At 28.2% G+C, this 22,348-nt stretch overlaps 2 protein-coding genes across 2 annotated transcripts; both read right to left on the bottom strand.

Moving 5' to 3' along the window:
• Nucleotides 1-4,290: 4,290 nt before the first annotated feature.
• LOC138935774 (venom allergen 3-like) lies at nucleotides 4,291-7,429 on the bottom strand. Its single transcript, XM_070300607.1, has 7 exons — nucleotides 7,352-7,429; nucleotides 7,067-7,188; nucleotides 6,470-6,557; nucleotides 5,807-5,976; nucleotides 5,378-5,478; nucleotides 4,717-4,808; nucleotides 4,291-4,508 (listed from the first exon to the last, which is right to left on the bottom strand). Exons 1-7 carry the CDS (start codon nucleotides 7,362-7,364, stop codon nucleotides 4,291-4,293), a joined length of 804 nt encoding a protein of 267 aa, XP_070156708.1. The 5' UTR covers nucleotides 7,365-7,429.
• Nucleotides 7,430-9,848: 2,419 nt separating this feature from the next.
• Nucleotides 9,849-21,995, bottom strand: LOC138935520 (venom allergen 5). The gene is made up of 7 exons (XM_070300165.1): nucleotides 21,650-21,995; nucleotides 16,150-16,271; nucleotides 15,430-15,511; nucleotides 13,154-13,314; nucleotides 11,906-12,006; nucleotides 11,139-11,233; nucleotides 9,849-10,703 (listed from the first exon to the last, which is right to left on the bottom strand). Exons 1-7 carry the CDS (start codon nucleotides 21,747-21,749, stop codon nucleotides 10,657-10,659), a joined length of 708 nt encoding a protein of 235 aa, XP_070156266.1. The 5' UTR covers nucleotides 21,750-21,995; the 3' UTR covers nucleotides 9,849-10,656.
• Between the last annotated feature and the right edge of the window lie 353 nt (nucleotides 21,996-22,348).

Here is a 22,348-nt window from a genome sequence, read left to right as displayed (position 1 = left end):
AGAGAGAAAAATGGACATTTATCGACAATTTGTTGCTAACTTAAATGTTTCTATCATACATATATAGTAACCAACTGAATGTATGTGTTCGTTAAATTACAAACGATTAACGCCAACAGATGATACGAGTATGATGTTCTAACAAAGGTTATAATAATCTTCATGATGGCCCCGACGTATATGCACCAGATACATTTATGTAAATTTTAAAATAATGAGAGTTAGGCCTTTGTAATTACATTTCTTATACAAATGCTTAGCTTGTATAGCTTGTATAGTTGGTGAGTAGGAGGCCAGTAAATTTGTTTTAAATCCGCTCGCTGTACAACTGCAAAGCAATTATTGACAAATAATACTCGTATATATTTGTATTCATCATTGAAGGAAAAGAGAGATAAACAAAGATTTACCATTTACTTGTTATTTTATCAATATTATCTATTAAAATAGAATATAATAGATAATGTAGAAATAAATTGAAATTCTTTTATATACATTTTTGTGTATAATAAAATTTTTGAATGATATAATTTTTTTTGTTTGTTTTTTAATCACGCAATTATTTCATGTTGGATTTCTATAATTAAAAAAATATTCAATATTGTAACAATTGCAACTTTAATTAAAACGGACTTATTGGCACTTTATAACACCAGTTATACAATTACACAAGTAAATGGAGAAAAGAGTTAACGCACATAATTCTAAAAAGTTTCTTGAATTAAAACGCATTTCTCCGTTCATCTTCTTTTATTACAGAAAAATTACACAAAATAATAAAAAGATTTTCCGAAAAGACTTTGATCCATAAAATACAGGTAATATATATAGGAGGATGTTTAAAACTTATCTAAGACTATCTACTAAAGTTACCTAAAAATAATCTATGGCAACCCGCGACAGCGGTGTTTTTCAAAGTTGCGCCTCATTGGAATGTTTGATCTACTCTCTGCCATCTATCGACTGCTATAATTTATTTTTATGTAATAATTCGTAGGTCGTTTCCCATATGGTTTGGACATTCTCCTTTATTAAATGCACGAACCTCTCTTATAAGTATTAATTGCGCTTAATTGTACAGATCTTAATTGGGAATACAAGATAACAAAGAGAATCACTTTGTTTATATACTGGCAAATTTATCAAATAAATAAACTTTTTTTTAAATATATGAAATTTGTGATATTTATTTTTAATAAGAGTTCTTTTCCTTTAACCTTGTTAATTCTGAAATTTTATTTATTCGGTGAGGTTTGATAGATTAGTATAATTTTAGCCAAAGAGAGAGAGAGAGAGAGAGAATGCAATATATTTAAATATTATTAAATAATTCTTTTACTCAACTTGAAAGCTCTTGTAAGATGGCGCTTAACCGAATAGTTTCTCGTTAAATTATTAGAAATATATTTACTCCGATCTGCAGCATCGTTTATTAAGTTTAATGAAATCTTATTGTCTGGAAAAGAAGTAATTATTTTAATTGATACGACAGTTAAGATATGTAAATATACATTACATACCTATATTCTATAAACTTGTTTTATTAAAAACATATCATTACATATGTGTTAAAAATAATTAGATATTTCCGTTAAATGTATGGTCGGAGTATTATATGATAATATTTTAAATATTTATATATACGATTTATTTTTGAGTTGCATTATTATGGGCAAGTTGCTAATTGAAAATTGAAGAGATTTTTTTTCAATCGCTTTTACATCGAGTTTACGTTTTTTTAAATTGTGTGACTTTGTTTTAGTTTTAGTAGAAGACCTAAGAGAAATAATGGCTAACCCACTGCACAAAGCTATATAAGCAAATGACAATTAAAATCTATTTTACGAAATACTACGCGCGAGCGTGAATCTCATTCATTAATATATTACAGCAAATAATTAATAAGTATAATAAATTAAACTTCCTTCCGTACTTGACTGTCTTATATCTTATACTCGGCGTTGTTGCCGCGGTTGTCATCGCAGATAGATCTTTTATTAGATTCGTTGAAATGTCGCCAGTATCACTGTACAACATTGTCAGAATTCAGTATACAATTTTATTAAATTTTTTTTTATAAATAATATTGAAATTAAACGGTTAAAATCGATTTTCTTTTTCAAGATTTTTACGTAAAATGTTGATTTTGTGACCATATTTTTATTTTTGGATATTATTTGTAACGTAATTAAAATTGGTCTAATTGTATCAACTGTTTAAGACAATGCTGCTATCAGTAGTGTGACGTACAGATATGGACGAGAAAATGTTTTCACGCAATGAAAGGTGTGGCACGATTTAATAATGAATATTTAATATATATATCTGTGGACATAAACATTATATGCTTTGATGAAGCAAATTAAACTTCAAATAAAAAATTTTGAGCAAGTTCTTTAAATATATATTTTTTTTGTGCCCGCGTCATGCATCTCATCATAATAATAATCAATATATAAATTCAAAAATGATATATCTTATCGTTAGACGTAACTATATTACAGTAACTATAAAACAAAATTAGTTTTACCATTCGTACAAAAATTGGATATATAAAAAATTTCGGATTTTTATTATTAAATATCTTGACAATGCAGTATTAAATCAAATTTCCTTTTCATGTTCTATAATGCTTAAAGAGAAAATTTTGCACAATTTAATCAGTCCTTTTAATCATTCTTTTTGAATTATCAAACTTCTATATATCTTCTTTAAGAATTGAAACTTGAAGATTTATAAATATTTTAAAAAATATGTAAAATATATATATTATATCAAGGAAGCATAATTTTTGAAGTATTAATATAAATTGTCAGTTTTGTATGACACAGCTGCTGACTTTTCTATAAGTAATTAGCATGCGCTTAATTGTATGTGAAAACATTATTCTTCGTCGACGTTCTACGTTCTGTGATCAATATCAAATTCTTATACCGGAAGATCATAGTTAGATAATTTCGAATTAAAATTCTTATTATGAAGTATGCGGTCATAATATTTGATAAATTTATCTTATTACGAAATGCAAAGATATATATACTTGTAAATCAAAATCTAATTATGAATAATACCTAAGCTGTTGTGGATATGTATATTTTAAAATAAGAATAAATATTATTTAAAAGACATTTTATTGTTTGCATGTTATTATTCTCTTTCTCTCTTTTCTCTTTATTAATACAATAGTATATACATTTCAGAACAGAGATTTTTCTAAGTTGAAATTAAATTATAGTTACGTCATATTTACAATTGAATAGCCCATATATCCGTAAAATAAAAATAAAAATAAAAAACTAAACAGAAATGAAATAAGAAAGGCGTCAATAAATGATTACTTTCGTATTTTTACCTTTTATCTCTCATCAAAATACATATGAAAGATATATATAGCAACATCGTCTCCGAGAAGGATGAATACTCGCTATCGCACATCGCCGCTACGTTGCACATGTATTTATAGAAGCTAAATTCACACATAAATATGTTCTATACGAAAATCAGATTAGAAAAAGTATATGTCATGATTCTTTGTTATACTCCTAAAAAAATTATATACCAAAATATTTATAAAAAGAGGATCTTTCTCTCTCTCTCTCGCTCTGTCTCTCTGTCTTTCTGCCCGTCTGTCTGTCTGTCTGTCTCTCTCTTACCAATCATCTTTATCTTGAGACATATCTTCCGGGGAAAATCTTGAATAATTCGGGATTAGATGTAGGATGCTTCTGATTACTAATAATAAGATATATATCATTTCACTTACTTATCAGTATATGCTTATTTTAAGGAATCCGTACTCAATGAATTTGACATTGATAAATATATTGTTTAGTTTTAATAATTTTGAAATATCCGTCTTTTTCATTCCTTAATGAATATATATTATTATTATTATTATTATTATTATTATTATTATTATTATTATACATATATTTGAAATTAATCTAGTAGAGGATTTAAATTTGTTAAAGAAATTGAAAATTTTATTGTGAAAGAATTATTTAAAAAATATATTTTTTAATGTTATTCTTATATTTAGCACATTAAAGCTTTATTATCATATTAACAAAATATAATGAAATTGTTGGAAAAGTGTTTAAACAGACATGAAAAGGAGTCTCCCAGAAATATCGCTATAGCCGTTATTATTTAAAACTGCTTGACTGCTAGCAGGTTTATAATATTTACTTTTGCTAATATATTTGCAATATTTATTATTAAACAGAAGAATATATTCGATACAAATTGGTATGCTATTATAATGAAAATTATGTAAACATTAAAATCTTATTACAATATTATATAATAGAATATCCATGATAGAAATAGATCTGCGCATTTTGCGCGAACAAATTGATTTTTTCTCTGGTACATAGGACTGTTATCATTATGTATGTTACGGTGCACGTTTAAAAATTTACGACCATTTCTGGCAGATGTGGATCTCTTGTCACTACGAATTTCTTCAACGTTGTTTTTGGGGCAACTTACTGGTACGTTCTTAAAACCTGTTGAATTATATATTATTATTCATTTTTATATACATATCAATAATTTTAATTATGCTATACACACAAACATATATTTATTGCTGAAATATTAATACATTATATATTAATAAATGTAAAGCTATAAAAAAATAATAGTACTTTAAATACAAATTACACATTTTTATAAGAATATATTTTTTTATTATATTAACAAAATAAAACGTACTGCAAAGATTAGGGTATTTATCCGAAATTTTCAAAGAATAATCACAGCTACGGTTGCCTACGATGTAAGGTAGCTTACCAAATTCGTTGCCACTTTGATTATTAAAAAGAAAATGTATATTATATGATTAGTTTGAAATAACGTATATGAGACTAAAAATTAAAAATTTTAAACAGTGTAATATATTTATCGGATCGTATAAATATATTTGTACATATGTATATATATATATATATATATATATATATATATATATATATATATATATATATATATATTGTACTTCGCTTATTGCCAAAGAAAGTTATATTATGAGTAATGTTAAGCTCTTTATTTTTCTTCATTATCTTTTTTTTCTCTTAAATATAAGAAATATGATTCGAATTGAGCGATTCACTTTACGCATTTTTTAATATTAATACGAAACATATATATTGATATAAGAACATATCCAAGTACATACATACACAGAAAACATTGTTTGCAAAAGTGATACGTTAACAAAAAAAACAGGGATAACGTCATAATATATATTCGTATAATATTATGAAAAGGCAAAGCGATGTATCAATTCTCTTTTTATCCGCGCAGTAATGTTTTTAATTCTCTTGCTTATTTATTTGTTATCTAATTTTTGAAATGATATTTCTATATGACTTACGTGGGTCCATAATGGCAGACATAAAATTGGTAAGCGGTATTATTCGACGTTTTATATTGTGAATATCCGCATCCGACCAGATAAGTATTTGCCCAAGCAAGCTGTTGTCCCAAAAAGTAGAGATGATAAGAGAAAAGTCATGATATATCATTACGATTATTTCAGAATTTCTTCAATTTATGTCAAGTTTAATAATATTTGATACACCTTACTTGTGTGAAATATTTGATCGAATATCGATTATTCTAGTAATATGAGAAAAATATGTCTTTTGTTGTCATAAAATAAAATAATATAAGATACAATAGATACAATATCTTTCTTTTTAATATAAATATTATTACTTTATCACAAAATTGTTTAATTACGAGTTTTGAGTGTTTGTAGTATTTTATTTTGATTTTATTAATTTTTTAATAGTGGGTATACCTGTGTGTAATGACCAACTACTTTTATAATCTTTGTGTCAATAGCGCTAAACTGGTAGTCCTCGTGCTCGCTGAACCATTTGTTTATTTGCTTAGAAAATTCTATTTTTGCAATATTCTGACTTCCTCGCATTTTCTTTAAGCCAATATTTTGACCGACCGGGAATCGCTCTAAAAAATATTTTATAGATAATTTTACATATATTATAGATAATTTTATTAAGATATAAATACATTTAATATGTGTTATTCATTTGAGGAATTATTTTACATATAATGACAAAAATTTATATCTTAAAACATATAATATGTATTAATAAATACGTTTGTATCTATCTGTTGCATGTAGCAAAAATCTAGATGACGGTATAAAAATGTTTCTATATCTGAAAGATGAAGTTCTTATATAACTCTATCCTAATATATAATAGAAAATTCGTTTCTCACAGAAAAAAAATTTTATAAGCCCGAAATTGATTTATTTTCAATGGAAATATTAAAACATCCAATCATTTCGCAACTATATACAAATTTTTCCATATTATGTATTTTTGAATACAGGATAGCCTATTAATTTTTTAATTAATTTATTTTTTACTATTTCACTTTTTATTCTTTTACTTCAATTTTAGCTTATTTACTTATGATATTAGACTATACATACCAATTTTCCTGTCTTTCTCATCATTATGAGCAAATATGCATTGATTTGCCCAATTCTGAGCACCGGACGCAAGCTCGGAGTCCCAATACTGCAAATGTGCATAATCAGTATTGATGATCGTTTTGCATTATATAAATGGACTATTGGTATACAGAATGTTCGATTTTAAAATTTTTACGCGATTATACATATTTCAGAAACTAGGGATTTTATATATATTTATACATATATAAAATTCCTTACACGTGTTCCCATATTTGATTAAAAAATTTGTATTTATTTTCTATTAAGATATGCTTAAAGCACAAATTTTATAGTTATTGAATTATTGTACAGAAAGAAGTTTTATAAATTTAGATAGTATATAAAAAGTTTAAAAATATTTAAAATTAAATTTTCTTAGCTTGAAGGGTATTTGTACAATTAATCAGAAATTTAAGCAATATTCTTTCTTTAAAAAAAAAAAAAAAAAGTCTAGTCATAAAATAATTTTTAAATATATATTAAAATAAAGTTTTTATATATAAAATATTTTTTAAATATTATCATGTCTAGCAATTTTTTTATGGACAAGATAAATTATAATTTATCGCGAACCAGTTCATGCATATTGGCGGCAGGTGGTTGAGCATTAATTGATCCTTCGGCGATGGACTGTCGTAGTCTATTATGAGTATCGAGAATATCACGTATGATGTCGCACGTCATATCCTCGTTTTCTGGAATATAATTCAAAAATGTCCGGATCAGTGATAACGCTTATCCATTATCGAATTATGTGTTTCAATCTTATTTTAATAGATATCTCGTGCATGATGCCTCCTATATATGTAAGATAGTATGTAACATAGTATATATAATTCTCTCGTGTATTATATTTACCTAGTATTTCCATATCGTGGCATTTTGGATTCGCGTGTATCCTTGAAATAATAAAACTAACGAAACAAAATTGTATCAAATATTTAAATCTGTCCAATTTAAATAATTGCTTCAAACTTCCTGTATACATATATGTATATATTTGTAGCATCCTAAAAAAAAAATTCACATTATATTTATAATTCAAAAAAAGTTTCTAGATCCACACATGTTTATATGATCTTTTCTTATCATGACAATGAGTACAATACGCTCTTAAGTTTGATCATCTATTTTCGATACATCTCGTATATATACATGTATGTATGTGTGTGTATAAAAAAAATATAAATTATTTTTATATATTTTCTTTTCTCAACAAAATTAAGTACCTCAACAAAGAATTATTTTGCTCCAAAATGTAATTAAAATATTTATATGTGTATGTATGTATGTGCTTATGAATAGATCAATTATCTTCACAATAAAAAAAACAAAAAACAGCAATTTTTGGCTTCTTCAGAACACTTATTGTTAGCACGAGCAAACACACTGTAAGCGATTTTCAGTACTGTGTTGTTGAGTTTTGAAATAAAATCTGTGCGATAAGTCAATAATGTCTCTTTCAGATTATTGTCGCTGCTAACGTTTAACTGAAGAGTTTTTTATCTCGAGTGTCGCTAGTCCGCTATTACTCTCACAGCAAACAATACTCTGGCGATTTATTGAGCGAAAAATTGATTTTACATTTTTTTTAAATCTTTTATGGGCGATTGCTTTGCATGTTCGACGCCTCGTTATGTCTTGCATTTGTAATTTATAATGGCATTGATAGAGTATTAATAACTCTAGATATTTTGCTATAGAACTCTTAAAAAGTGTATTGTTTAAAAAAAAAAAAAAAAAAAAAAAAAAAAAAAAATGTTATATAATTTTGAATACAATATGAAATAATAATAATGTAACATAATAAATATAACTAAAGTAATACACACAGAGTATTCAATTTTAATGGAAACAGCTGTATATCCACTAAAATTGACATTGTAAAAAGAATGTCTCCGATCAAAGTTTAAGGAGGGAGGGAGGGAGGAGAAGGATATTAGAACTAATATTTATTTCTTATTGCATTATTGCATAACTAAAATGTATGATGTAGCGATTTCGTATATTTCAGCGAAAATTGAATAACAAATTAAGTGTTAAGTAAAGTGTAACGCGTTAACAATCTATTTATAAAATTATAAAACTAAAAGGACACTCCAGCGCTCGTTAATTTTTATAAATGGAACATAGTAATAATAAATGATCTTATAGTAGCAATCGATTTTCAAGCGATTTATCGAGCGTAATATCTGTATTGCATTTTTATCGTCTGCAGTTAACAGCATTCAAGATTGATGCTTTATCACATTTCGTAGAAGACATATATGCAATTATATCGGCGCATGTACACATTAGAATGTATATATGTTGTGTGTGTGTCTCGATTGTGATGCATTAATATTTTTTGATTAATTAATTTAAAAAAAGGATTATACAAGAAATGTCCAATTATTTTCTCAGAAATATTTTATTATTGATTGCATAGTAATTTTTTAGATTATATAATAGTACTTTAAATTAATTATAAATGTAAAAATATATAATAATTGTAATAAGTATAATTAAAATGAAAAAATTTTTTAATCGAAAAATTATCAGTTTTTCTTTTTATTTATATGATGTAAAAATTTATAACATTAATTTTACACGAATAATAAGCTCTAAGATTAAAGATGAGAAAACTTACATATGCTTTCATAGGTCTCAATGAGAAGTAAACAAATAAAGACGATACAAATAAACCGATAATTTTCAGAGAACATAGCAATATAATAAATATTTATTATTTAACATTATAAACAGAAGGATCAAGAAGAGAGAATATTTTAATATTTCCTTTTTTAATTAAAATTATAATTGAATAAAATAATTCTGATAACGCGTTCATAAATATTGATTGTTGTCTACATATATGTAATTTTTGATGCTCAAGCAATCTTTATAATTAAATTAGTAAGCATATATGAGGGACTGTGAAATACATAGGACACAAGATAATTTTATTTGTGTGTGTATTGTATTGGTGTAAAACGCTTGAATTGATTAAAAACTCTTGAAAGCAAATCTACTTATTTTTTTTAAATTTGAAACAAGATTTATATAGGGTGGAAAATGAGTGAAAAATATGTTTAATATTATTGAATGCTCTTCTATCATCGTCATATCGCAATTTTATATTAAACAAATGTTTGTGTATATGCGTTTCAATGTATTTTTCATAAAATATTAATTTTAGACGATATACTGGAAAAAGATAATATAATAAATTTTTTAGATTTCTTTTTTCGAAAATTTAGGAAAGAAATAGAGATTTATCGATTAAATCAATAATAAAATAATATCGGCTTCAGAAAAATATTGTTTCAGAAAAAGTAGATTTATAATAATAATAAACAATGAAGTATTGAATAATATTAATTTAATATTATTGAATGCTGTTCTATAAATAGGGCTATAAATAGAGACTAGATAAATTGGACGGATCGAGAAAGAGAGAGAGATTTTCGATTTTTCTAACTTTTATCATAGACGAAACATATCTTTTCGATACGTATTCTTTAATGAAAATAAAATAGCTAAATTATAAATACTTGTTTGATTTAAGCGTACTTCTAGTGCATATTTCCCCGAATACGTTATATAATTTTCTTAATACACAGGATTAATGAGAAACGAGGAAGATAACACAAATTACTGAAATTTAGAATCAGCTTGATATTCAATTATATTTCATACAACGATTTGTTATTTTTTTTAATTATTTGCTTTTGAATCTGAGCATTGAATAATTTTTTTGATATTGAATAATTTGCTTTGGACATTAAAGAATTCATATTTGCATTTGCTTGTTAGCGTTTTTTTTTTTCCATCACGAATACAAATTTTGCGTATAAGGATTTCCAGTCAGCTCACGGCGGATTGAGAGAAAGAGAAACCAAAGAAATTTCTTCACTTGAATTCGCTCTCTCGGCGGCCTTAACTCTCTTTCTCTCTCTGCATTTGTCTAATTCAATATTACAATCTCGTAGACACATATTTACATGATAATAAGCATAATTGCCTCATTGTCGTTTATATAAATCGACAACACGCGAATCAGCTGTTTCTTAATCGACGAAACTTACTAATTACAATTTACGTAATGCAACTGATTGCTCTATTAGCGAAAACCATTCGCCATTGTTTTGATTGATATTTTTCATAAACATCCATATGTAATACTATCCATATACACATAAAGCTCCGAGGTGATAATAACTTCCACGAGCTGTAATCACATAGTGTGTATTAACGTACATGTGCGTATTTATTTTCAAAAAAATGAACGTAAACTAAAAAAATTTGAATAAAATAAGAAAGAAAGAGATTTCAATATAATATTCTTCCTTTCACGCTTATTCCATGAAAAAATACTATTCTGGATATTAAACCGATTGTGAGTCTATTTTTAAACACAAATAATACGAAAATTTTATAGATTACACGTATTCAAATCTGGAAATCTGTGAAAAATATAATTTAGCATTTAATAGCAAAAAGAATAAATATAACTTCACATTTTCACAGAGAGAAATTGAGATTTTATAGAAAATCATGGATTTTATATAAGATATTAGAGATAAAATTGTAATGTATTTAATAAATTAAAAAAAAAATATGATGAAAAATTTAAAAAAATAGTAATGCTAATTATGATACTAACAACACAATCCGGCGTATCTGTTGCTGTAGGACATTCCGTAATTGCCGCATGCAGGTTGACCCGATTGATAAGGTTGATAACCGAGTATGTTCCCGCTGAAACGAAATAAAGCAAGACGATGATTTTTTTATCATATGATTTTTTACATACATCGAGAAAACAATTTCTCCGTGTCAGCTTTCAAAAAGATTTGATATTTACAATATAATTTGGATTTAATGACGAGATAAATGTGAGAAGTTACTGAAAAAAATTAGCGATTACATGTCGTGCAATTAAAAATACAGATTGTATTAAATTTATAGAAAACTTTACGAGAATTAAAATTATTAATTATACTCAAAATCAATATTCCGAGTCCTAGAAATAAAATATCTGAATATTATTATTCGCCCTCATTGTACTTTTCCGTGGATTCAAAAATATATTATCTCGCCTAATTTGAAAAGATTGCTGTGACAAATTTATTTTCTCTTTCTTCTTTCTTTTTCTTCATATTAAACGTCTTTCTCCGTTGAAACTTTTTCCAATATAATAAAATTAGTTATCTATGAAAAATGCAGAGTTATTTTTTGATACATTAATGCGTTTATAAAGGATATCGTTCTGAAATTATATAAAGAGCCTCTTGAAGAAATATTTTCTTTGATAAAAATCTAGTTCTGTGTATGTCTGCGTATAATACGCCTTGACACAATTTCCATATTCTGATATGAAAGAAACGAAATAAAAAAGAAGTTAGTTATATTTCGAAATAGGATTCTCACCTCGGCCCGTAGTTGCATACGTAATTCTTGGTGTACCCGCGAGCGGGGTTGTAGTAAAACGAATATCCGCATCCCAGCAGAAAAGTGTTGCCCCACACCAACTGGAATTAATTCAGAATGTTTTCTGCTTCTTAAAGATCTGTGAATTGCTCGCGCACGTGAACATGAAAAGAGTCCGCGAGCGGAACAATTTATGCTTCGATTACTTTGAATATGCTGTCTCGCGGGACAGAAGAGGCGTTTAATTGTAAAATCAAGGATTTTGATTACATTTTCTTCAGCTCATTTGAAGAGTTTCATTTTCTTTGATAAAATGGTGGAGGTTAAGTCTTAACAGCTCTTAAGATATAATCGATTGAAAATAAAATGCTGTTTAAAAATTTAGATTTTATAGTACGCAAATATATAACGAAATGTTATGTTTAATTTAATTTTGTTTAATTTTTTAATATAGTAAATTAAATTATATTTGAGTATCTTCTATGCGTTTTCGATAATATGATAAATAATACGATTAATAAAACGAACTTTTTTTTTCCGGAAGATAAACTCGTCGTTAAAAAGTTCTTTCGCAAATGGCGATCTCATGAAAATTCATAAAACAACAGTACAAATTCATGAAATATGAATTAACGGTTCGGTGATCGATCGGATCTATAAATCGCGGATTTTTTTAGACTTATTTTGAAACTGACCTACGAATAAAATCAATCTTTAATATATTTTATACAGCTCGATTACTTTAAGAAAAAGAGAATTTACATTATATTTTATCTTGTCATTGCAAATCTTGCCAATTATTATGTAAATAGTAAATAAAAACTCGGCTAGAGGAACATTATTTGCCGACAATAGTCTTGTTAAATTCACAAATATTATTCCGTTATAATAATCAATTGGCGAAAAATATTTATTAAAAATAAAAAAATTATTCTGATTGAAAGTATTACTCTGATTAAATGATAAATATATATTTCTATTAAAACACAAATTTTTTCGGTAAGATTTTTTATTTTATCAACATAACACATATCGTTGTGATATCGAATAACTTGATTACACGATAGCCTTGTCTAGTCGTTTTCATATCGAATATGAAGTAGTAAGAAGATAAGAATTTTACAGTGCCAATAAAATCCTTCTCCTCTTTCGTATAGAGACCTTCCTTATATATCGTTTTTATCCTAATTAGAGTTACATAATTTTCTAACGCTTTTATCCTTTTCCGACTTTGCAGACTACTATTACCTGCGTGTAGTGTCCGGTCGTTTTGCTATAACCGAAGTGATAGTATTGTACCTCGTTGAACCAGCCAGAAATTTGTCGTCTCCAATTCGGCTCACCGTCGTAAGGTCCCGGGGGCCTAGTCGTCCATGAGCGAGCGATATTCTGTCCTACTGTGAATCTACCTGCGAATCAATTGGTTTGATCAATCATGAACCCGTTCGTAAATCTCGGACAAAGAGTACATGAAACTTTTGCCGAAACTTTTTGCCAACGATATACAGAAGCGAAGCTAAAATGAAACATATTATAAATGATAGTTTTTATTTTTTTTATCAACTTAGTACAGATTATTTGTATACTTTTACTGGGGGAAAAAAAAAAAAAAAAAAAAAAAAAAATATTTTTATCAATTTTGTTTGTTACAAGTTTTATTAAAAATTTTATATTTTGAAGATGCCGTTAATTAACATGCATTTTTATATTTTATAGAAAAGCACATTTCTTTGTCGTTTTTCTGAATTAATGTATACTCGTACATCAAAGAGGCAAAAGATCTTAATAATATCAAGTCGCTAGCGTTAAACTTTGTTATGTGTCTGTTTCGATATATTGATTATCGTCGAACAGTTTAATTTTTCTTTTAATATTTCTACGATAATCTTTCCAATGGTAATTCGATACTTCATATCGTCGCGACTCGTTTAAATAAAAGAAATTCACGCGTTAATGCTAATGTGTAAAATACGTACGCTATGATAGACTTTTTTTGGGAGGGAGAATACACTTTTAGAAAAAAATTACAACATTTAATATGTAGAATAATGGAAGATAAAAGAGAAATCGGGAGCTTAAGGATACTTTAAAAGCTTAATCAAGCAGCGACTGTTTGTGAGACTATACGAATTATGAGATATTCAATAAAATTAACGTAATACGATTTGTAATGCTATGACTACCCGCAATATAAATGTTGTTATAATATGTTTGCATGATTATTGTTACGATTACCACGTGACATTTCCACTCGAAATTTAAATGTTTAATTTTTAAATATTGTTCGCATTTTAATCGGTATAATATTATAATCATAATAATTTTAGTTTAATTGCGTTGACATTTGTTAAAGTTTTATTTTTGTTTACCTGATTCTCCGCTCTTTATGATGGCACAAGAAAAATAATTCTCTTGGAATTAAGTGCTACTTATAAACTTACGAATCTTGCGAGTCAAAAATTTTGAGCTTATCGACTAGAAAAAGTAAGAATCTTGGTTTTTCTTTTCGGAATGGAAAAAAAGAGAAAATGTTTATTCAGGCTATTTATAAAATAAATACATGCATTGTAATTTTTTAGCTAAAACATTGCGCAGAAATATTATCATGCTTTGGCATACAAGAAACTATAGTTAAAACGCAATAAATTTAGAATTTTTATAATGTGTTTTTTATAAAGCGAAAGAACTATAGTCAAGAAATGATAGAGATTTATAGCAACTTTAAATATAGTTCTTTCTTGTGCCGAAAAAAAGAATAAGGGTATTTCTTCTGCAATGCCAAAATCAAAATATGCATTTTCATAAAAATTGGAATAGTCTTCAATTTATTTTAAACTTTTCTTTAGAATAATTTAAAGTGTGCTGCATTGCTTTAAAGAGATAGAGCTTAAAAATTCAAATTATATCGATTTAAAAGCTCACAAAAAACTAATCTAATTCTCCTACTAAGCGGAATTCGATATTCTTATCTCTTAGGGCGATGGCGAACTGAGTGAACATATATAAAAAAAAAAACTCGGCTTTCCTAAAATAAAAATAAAATATCTTCCCTATGTAATGTACGCGCAATTTTTCAACTTGCGGAAATCGAAAGTTCCTAAATATATAGCACATCAATTTTTTTATTTTGGTAAGAGGAAGGAATAGCAGTTAATCGTAGCTTTTCATATCTTTATATATATTTTATATGCATTAATTTATCTTGTCAATTAAACAATTAATATAGTTTTTTTCTTATATACTATGGAAAATTTTTAAAGCTTTATTACTGGATTTGATAAATATCTTTTTTTTGTATGTAGTTTTTAATTATTATTATTTTTTTAATTATTATTATATCATTGCAAGAGTTTTATTATAATGCTGCTATTCTAGCATGTATTGCTATTCTATTATAATATGCTGTTTTTTCGGCATTGTAAAGATATCTTGTCTCATATTGTTTTTGTGATATATACATTAAAAGTGTCATAACGTCAATTTGCGCAAACATGCAATATAAACGCTAATAAAATTTTACTTACGGACATTTCTTAGACTATCATGTGACTCGGTGCAACGATCCGCCCATCTTTGTGCTATCGCAGCAAGTTCGTCGTCCCATATCTATGCAACAGCAATTAGTAACTTACGCGTCGAATTAATCCGTCATATGGCTTATCGTGTAAATTAGTATCTATCGCGCGAGAGTGCTTTTTTACAAATATAAATATGCTGCGAGATAAGAGAATATTCTCATCATGCTGCAAAATGAAGTTTAGTTCAAATCTTTTGTTTTTATGTTGGATGCGATAAGTAGAAGCAAGTAAATCACTTGCTTTTAATTCAGACCAATTTAATTTTCCGATTTGTTTATTAAGCGATTTTATTACTCGATTTGTTATGCTTATTTCTCTTAACTTTGTTTTTGATTTCAGACAAAAGTATTTATACAATAGAAATTGAAGGGAAACATATAAGATGATCGTATCCATTTTTTTTTTTTTTTTAAATTCTTTGTTTCAAGATAATTATTATCTTGAGTTTTTTTAAAAAATGAGAATACCTATTTTTGACTATAGGTTCTTACAATTGAAATTTGACAAAAGGATTCTGTCGAAGAAAGTTTTTCGAGAAATAGTATATAAAAACAAATTTTTTTCTTAAAAAGATTCAAATAGAATTTAGTTTGAAAAAATTCTACTTGTATATTGCTGTTGAAAATGGCGATTCTCTAAGAAATAAGATGAAACGCCTTGACTTACCATCTCCATCATATTCGCCGCGCCAGGTTGACCATGTATCTGTCCCAGTGCCACTAGTTGCCTCAATCGATTGTGTTCGTCCAGGATAATCCGTTTCTCTTCACACGATACACCACCGGGCCCTATAAGATAATATATATTTTGAGCTGCTGCGCTTTCCGAGCATATATAATATATATTTGTCTCTAGAGACAAATATTATGTATTATAATACGTATTATGATACGACCATTCCTGCTGTAAGATAGAATAGAAGATGCAGAAACAAATATATTTAAATATTCAGTTTTAGAGAGAGAGAGAGAGAGAGAGAGAGAGAGAGAGAGAGAGAGAGAGAGTAGTAGTAGTAAAAAAGAAGATAATAAAAAATAAATAATATAATCTTAAAATAAAATTTTAAAATTGTATACACTTTATAACATAACAAATATTAATATAATATATTATATTATAATTTTTTAATATATCATATAATTTGTCAGCGTTACTCAATAATTTTATTATATTTATTTGATAAATGGTTAACATTTTTTACAATTTTATAAAAAGAAATTTATTTATCCATTTGAGATATTCATATATTTATTCTATGTTAAGATTTTATTTTAAATCTAAAATAAAAATTGAAAGACATTGTGTGCCATGCCCCGCGTTACTTTTTCAGCTTATGAAAATATAATATCGAGGTAGAAGAGAATTTATGAGATATCACTTGATTTCACTCTCATCTTAGATAATCTTTTATGATACCAGAACTTTATATGTGTGTCTCTTTCCGGATTTTTCTCCGTTTTTTTTTTCTATTTTGGTACTATTCCTTGCAAGCTCCAGATTGCGCAGCTTCCCGAAAAACTTTTTATGGAAGTTGGGCTTTAACCTTGTTCCCCTTGTCTTTCATTTGGTGCATGAAGAACTTCCGTTTCGTAAGTTTAACTTCTCATTGAAATGGAAATGATGGCGTTCCTTTTGTTCACTTTGTTATGTCGTTTCCAGATACGGTGAGCGCGCTAACTCATTCCTAACAATCCATAATTAGGAAGAAACTGCGAAAGTATCTGAAAATGTCTTCGAGAGAGAATACATATATATTCGGATATCTGTCGAACTGGCGCGAAATTTTTTACCAATTATCGAACTCGTCGTTTTTTCTTTTTCTCTTCTTTAAGCAAATGTCAAACGCGAAATATTTTATCCGACTAGTGCATAAATATGTCTCTACGAATTTGTATAGTATCTCTTGTATATATGTCGAAATTTATGCTATATATATTTATATATTTTTTAAAGCAAATAAAATTCTAAATTAAACAATTAGACAATGATTTCTAAATTTAAAGCACATTTAAATTGATCGATATTAATTGATATTTTGGTATTTGAAGACAAATAAAATAAATTGATTATCATTACGAGAGAGGAATTCATAGCGTTATCATTTATCTTATCTCTTATTGGCATTATCATTTATTTCCCGAAAAGAAAATCCCCGCAATATTCTGTTTCACGGTAGCTGCTATGGGTTTAATGACTTTTCTCTGTGAGCGCATCGCAGCGGCAGAAGCCAGCGGTACGCTTGATCACAGGGAGAAGAACGAGAAAGGCCGGCACTAATTGCGCGGTCTTTGTAAAATAGACGAGGTGCCGAGAGGTCGCAAGTTTTGCATCAGTAATTCGACCGACGGTCGCCGACAAAAGCTTCGCGCAAGTTAATTACTATCTACCGTGAGAGCGGGATATCACCAGGATGGACCGGCCGCCACGTCCTCCGGGTACTTTCAATCTATCTTACGAGACTACCTCGCTCGTCCCTGTGCGGTCTTCGCGGTCCCTTCCAGATCCAAGAGTGGCTTAATGAGGTAAGTGGACGACGCTGTCGGCTCTAGCTTGAACGAAGTTTGTTTAAGCGGCTCGTACACGATGTGTATCGGAGCGGAGACACTCGTTATATGTTTCAGCATGCTTTTAAGATTAATTGTCGCTGACCATCTCAAGAATATATAATAAAATATTTTTATTACACTTATATTATATTTTTTATTAATTTCTCTTAATTTTTCTTAATTAAATATTTATTATATTAAATATTTTTATTACACTTGTATTATATTTTTTATTAGCTTTTTATTGAATTTTATTAATTCTACGGTAAATTTTACAAAATTTCTTTTATTTACACCATGTGGCAAGTTTTATTTGTTACACAACGTGTATTCAAGAATTGCTGCGAGATAATGCATTAATTTCTTGCATCACAATTAAAATTCTTTAACAAGCTGGGGTTTTAATTAATTTTTATTTATATCACGCTAGAGAAAAACATAATAATAAATATGCAATAAACGTATAATATTTTTTAAGTATAATTAAATATAAATAAATATGAAATTTATATTCACACTTGCGTAAAAACGTATGAATATCAATATAACAGCGGCGAAATTGCGCAAAGAATTAAATATATTCCGATGTAAAGCGATCTTAAATCGATAGAGGCTATTAAGTTAAGAATACACTGTACAGTTACACACGTGATAGAGAGAGAGATCATCAACTATTTTCAAACCGGATTGTCTTTATTTACATATGGATTTTCCGTAAATATAGCTCGTATTCCGCGCGCGAGGCATTCTCGATAATGATCGCCGATTTAAATTTACGGCAGTCGTCGGCTTCTATTTCTGACGAATTCGATACTATGTCGAATGTTGAATAATTTTTCTCACGCGAGGATATGCCCACCAATTTATTCCCAAAATCGATCTCTGTTTCGGATCCCGAATGGTATAGTTTCTCCTTCGAAAGTATAGAACAGAAAGACTTGAATGTATATATTATATAAAAAATATATACATATATATTGTACAAGGCCTATCCAGTAAAGAAACCGAATTTTAAACAAAACGTTCAAATATGATGACGTGGGACCATTTGCTTCGTGGCATTGTATAATAGGATTTTTTAGCAACTTTCTTACAACACGAGTGATGACGCTATCGTTCTTAGTTTACGCTTTGATAGTGATTTAAATAAGATTATATACATATAGAGATTTTTCTCTCTTTTAATTAATTAATATTTTTTTAAATCTTTTTTTTTTGGTTTTAACTTATGGAAAACGAAATGTGCAAGAATTATAAAAATCGAAAATAAACGTATATCGCGACAAAGTACAATATATCTCTCTACTAGTTAAAAGATTATTACAAACTTCTCGCTCATCTAAAGCGCTTCTCGCGTTTATAACAATTATTACAACTAATTTATTTATTTCTAAAATACAAGATTTTCATTTGCGCTGTTTGCAACAGTTGGATAACGAGCACAGATCATTAAAAGACAAACATTGTCGGAGACAACGTTTCCTTCTCGACGCACGCCAATTAATCGTCATTCGAATCGACGCGTATCGTCCGTTCGTTTAGCATCCATTGAAAAGGTGAAACAAACTCGGGTGACATCCGCTCTTGGTTGACGGCCGTCCCGCTATGACGGCAAAATGTCAGTTTCTTTTTGCGCCGGAAATGAGATAGGCTTGGTATCGAGCGTAACGATGCAATTCGGTCGACACATCTACACTCCATTCTACCGTACAGCTCACAGTTAACTGAATTTCGTGGGAATGGACTCGCAATGATGTGCTAAATAAATAGCTCTCGATCGGCTTACACTTTAATTGCTAATTCTGTTCGTCCACTTTTTACGCGTTTCTTTCGGTAAAAAAAAAATAAACTATGTACGGCATAGGAATATTAGCTATTACGATAACATATTACGTTTGATTAATTTATATTAGTTTCGTTAGATTAAAGAAAATGTTATGGTCATAGAAGTAATATATTTTAGTAAAATATTTAGAGAGAAAGAAAAAAAAGAATTTTTTTTACATGTTTAACTTTATGTTATTTAAATTTAGAAAATAGGATTGCTCTAGTTTCACAAGCGGCATTTTTTCATGAAAAAAATGTCGCTTCTCTGTATAGGAACATTAGATAGATAATTAAACTGAAACATTGCAATCAGAACTATTTAATCTGATTTAGATATTTATAACGCTTTTATGTACAATATATTAAATGCACATTTTCTTTGATAATTTTTCCTGTGTAATTTAATATGGTAGTAAATATATTAATTTTTTTAAATTATTTATTATTTAACTAACGCTAAAAATATCTGTTGAAGATAATTTGTTATAACATTTCAGTGACTAACGGATATTTTACGATTTCGTGGGAAAACTAATTTTTACGTGAATATGATAATTATATCCAGTGTAAAAAGACTATTATGTAACGGAAAATTTGGCAATATAAAATTTATTAAATTACAACATTAAAAAAATGTTCTTGCAATTTACTTTTCAATTTACTTTTTGGATGATCGTATCCAAGGCGATACGCTAATGAAACGTGCACAAAGCTCGAAATATGTGGACCTTCGGTCGTAATCTTTTTCCTCTCTCTCTCTCTTTCTCGATATCATCTTCTCTTTCGTTCTCTCATTAATTATAAATCATTGAACCCCATATCTTTCTCGCGGTTCGCGGTGTAAAGTCGCGTCGTGACATGGCGAGAAGAATTAATTTGCACGAGAATATACGATTCATATTCCGTCGCCTTTTCTTATCTGATAAATGTTGTCTGGAGGAAACTGATGGACGAGAGGAGTCCTAGAATTGCATCGAACTTTCTCGGTGAGAATTATATCTCATTAATTTTATTGATTATGAGATTATCATAAATTATTAAAAAAAAAAAAATAAATACTGAGGTTCTTTGCCGACTAAATCTTTTTTAAAATTAAAAAATAACAGCTGCTACTTCTTTCTTTATTCAAATTGAAATCATTGACGTTATCATAGAAAGTTCAGCTGCACTTATGTCAGTATAACAAATACTATAAAGTGTTTGTCAAAAATTATATATGTTACTTTATGTAGAATTTGTTACTGTTTAAGTTCTTTTATGCAATTTATAGTTTTATAGATTCAAAATGATACTTTATATTTTTCTTAAAAGAGCATATAAAAAATTATAAGAAATAAATTATGTAATTTTTAAATTAGTATCTTATTTCGAAAATTAAAAATTTACTCTTAAATCTTGAATGATAAATTTAAATTTTTGTCTATTTCTTTGTAGTCGGACAATGAAGGATTTCATATTTCTCTCTTTTACAGCTTTAGTAAAGATCAAGTTTTCCGCGAATCAAATTTTAAAGATGTATGAAAAAAAAAAAAATTATATTTGACATCAAGTTATTATGTAAGACCAACTTTATATTAATAAAAAAATTCTAATTTAAAACTTACATTAGTTACTAAAATATCGAATGATGAAATTTGAGAAATTCTTATAATTTCTTTTTTTTCTCCATTTCTCGATATTTTTTCGTTAAAAATAAATGGAATAAAATTGCTATTTATTCATTTGTCATCAATTAGCACGGAACATTTTGATTTATCAATATTAAAACGAGAGTGTTCAAACACCATACTCACTCAGTATAGTTTTTCCTATGCACGACGTATCGCATTGTATCACTAGCAGACACGTGACAGTTATTAGGAGAAAATCGACGTTCTTCTCGGTGAGTATCATTGTGACAGATAAGGGTTCCACCGGCTCCGAAAGCACGAGGTTACGAATCCGGAAGCGTAATAGCAAGATTTCAATCGAAATGCGAACCTCGGTAACGATCGCGGCAATCAAGGGCTCGGTCTCCCTTGAATCTGAACGACGACGGGAAGCTGGAGCAAGAGCGAACTGAACAAAACGCAACGTACAAGCAACTCGAAGTCGTTCACTCCGGCACGTGTTGGACCAATATCGGCCGATTAAATCGGACGATTTACGATCGCCCAGGAGAAATATAGAGAATCGGAAACCGCCTGCGAACCGGTTGGTGGAACGAGCCGAACTAATAGCCGGCCGCGCTGATTCCTCGTGACTTTATATATCGTACCACCTGTGCCATGGGTGTCCATGTAATCGTTAATGAATCAGTCGCAGTAGGGAGTGTTGCTCATTCAAGAGCAGGGTGATTCTGATTTAGCACATGTATGCCCAAGGTTGAATATACGCGGACTCGGTGATTTGAAAAACTGTTGTCACATCGATGGATTTCATTGTGCGATTGTTTAAAAATTTCTTAAATCCATAAAGCGCTTTTAGCGCTCAATATATTATTGTTGGATCTT

This window comes from Polyergus mexicanus, unplaced genomic scaffold (assembly GCF_030449975.1).
Source record: "Polyergus mexicanus isolate NDT 795.1 unplaced genomic scaffold, iyPolMexi1.0 SCAF_8, whole genome shotgun sequence".
NCBI lineage: Eukaryota > Metazoa > Arthropoda > Insecta > Hymenoptera > Formicidae > Polyergus > Polyergus mexicanus.
This window is presented reverse-complemented; position numbering and strand designations above follow the sequence as displayed.

Bases quoted from the DNA above. Each gene is read 5' to 3' on its own strand.
- LOC138935774 (XM_070300607.1), bottom strand. The intron at 6,558-7,066 runs GTTCGCGATAAA...GCACATTTGCAG, and splicing joins CCGCCAATATGCATGAACTG to TATTGGGACTCCGAGCTTGC. The intron at 5,977-6,469 runs GTATGTATAGTC...AATATTTTTTAG, and splicing joins TGAGAAAGACAGGAAAATTG to AGCGATTCCCGGTCGGTCAA.
- LOC138935520 (XM_070300165.1), bottom strand. From the start codon at position 21,749: ATGATACTCACCGAGAAGAACGTCGATTTTCTCCTAATAACTGTCACG. The intron at 16,272-21,649 runs GTGAGTATGGTG...ATTATCTTATAG, and splicing joins CATAGGAAAAACTATACTGA to GGCCCGGTGGTGTATCGTGT. The intron at 10,704-11,138 runs GTTAGTATCATA...ATGTGATTACAG, and splicing joins CAGATACGCCGGATTGTGTT to CTCGTGGAAGTTATTATCAC.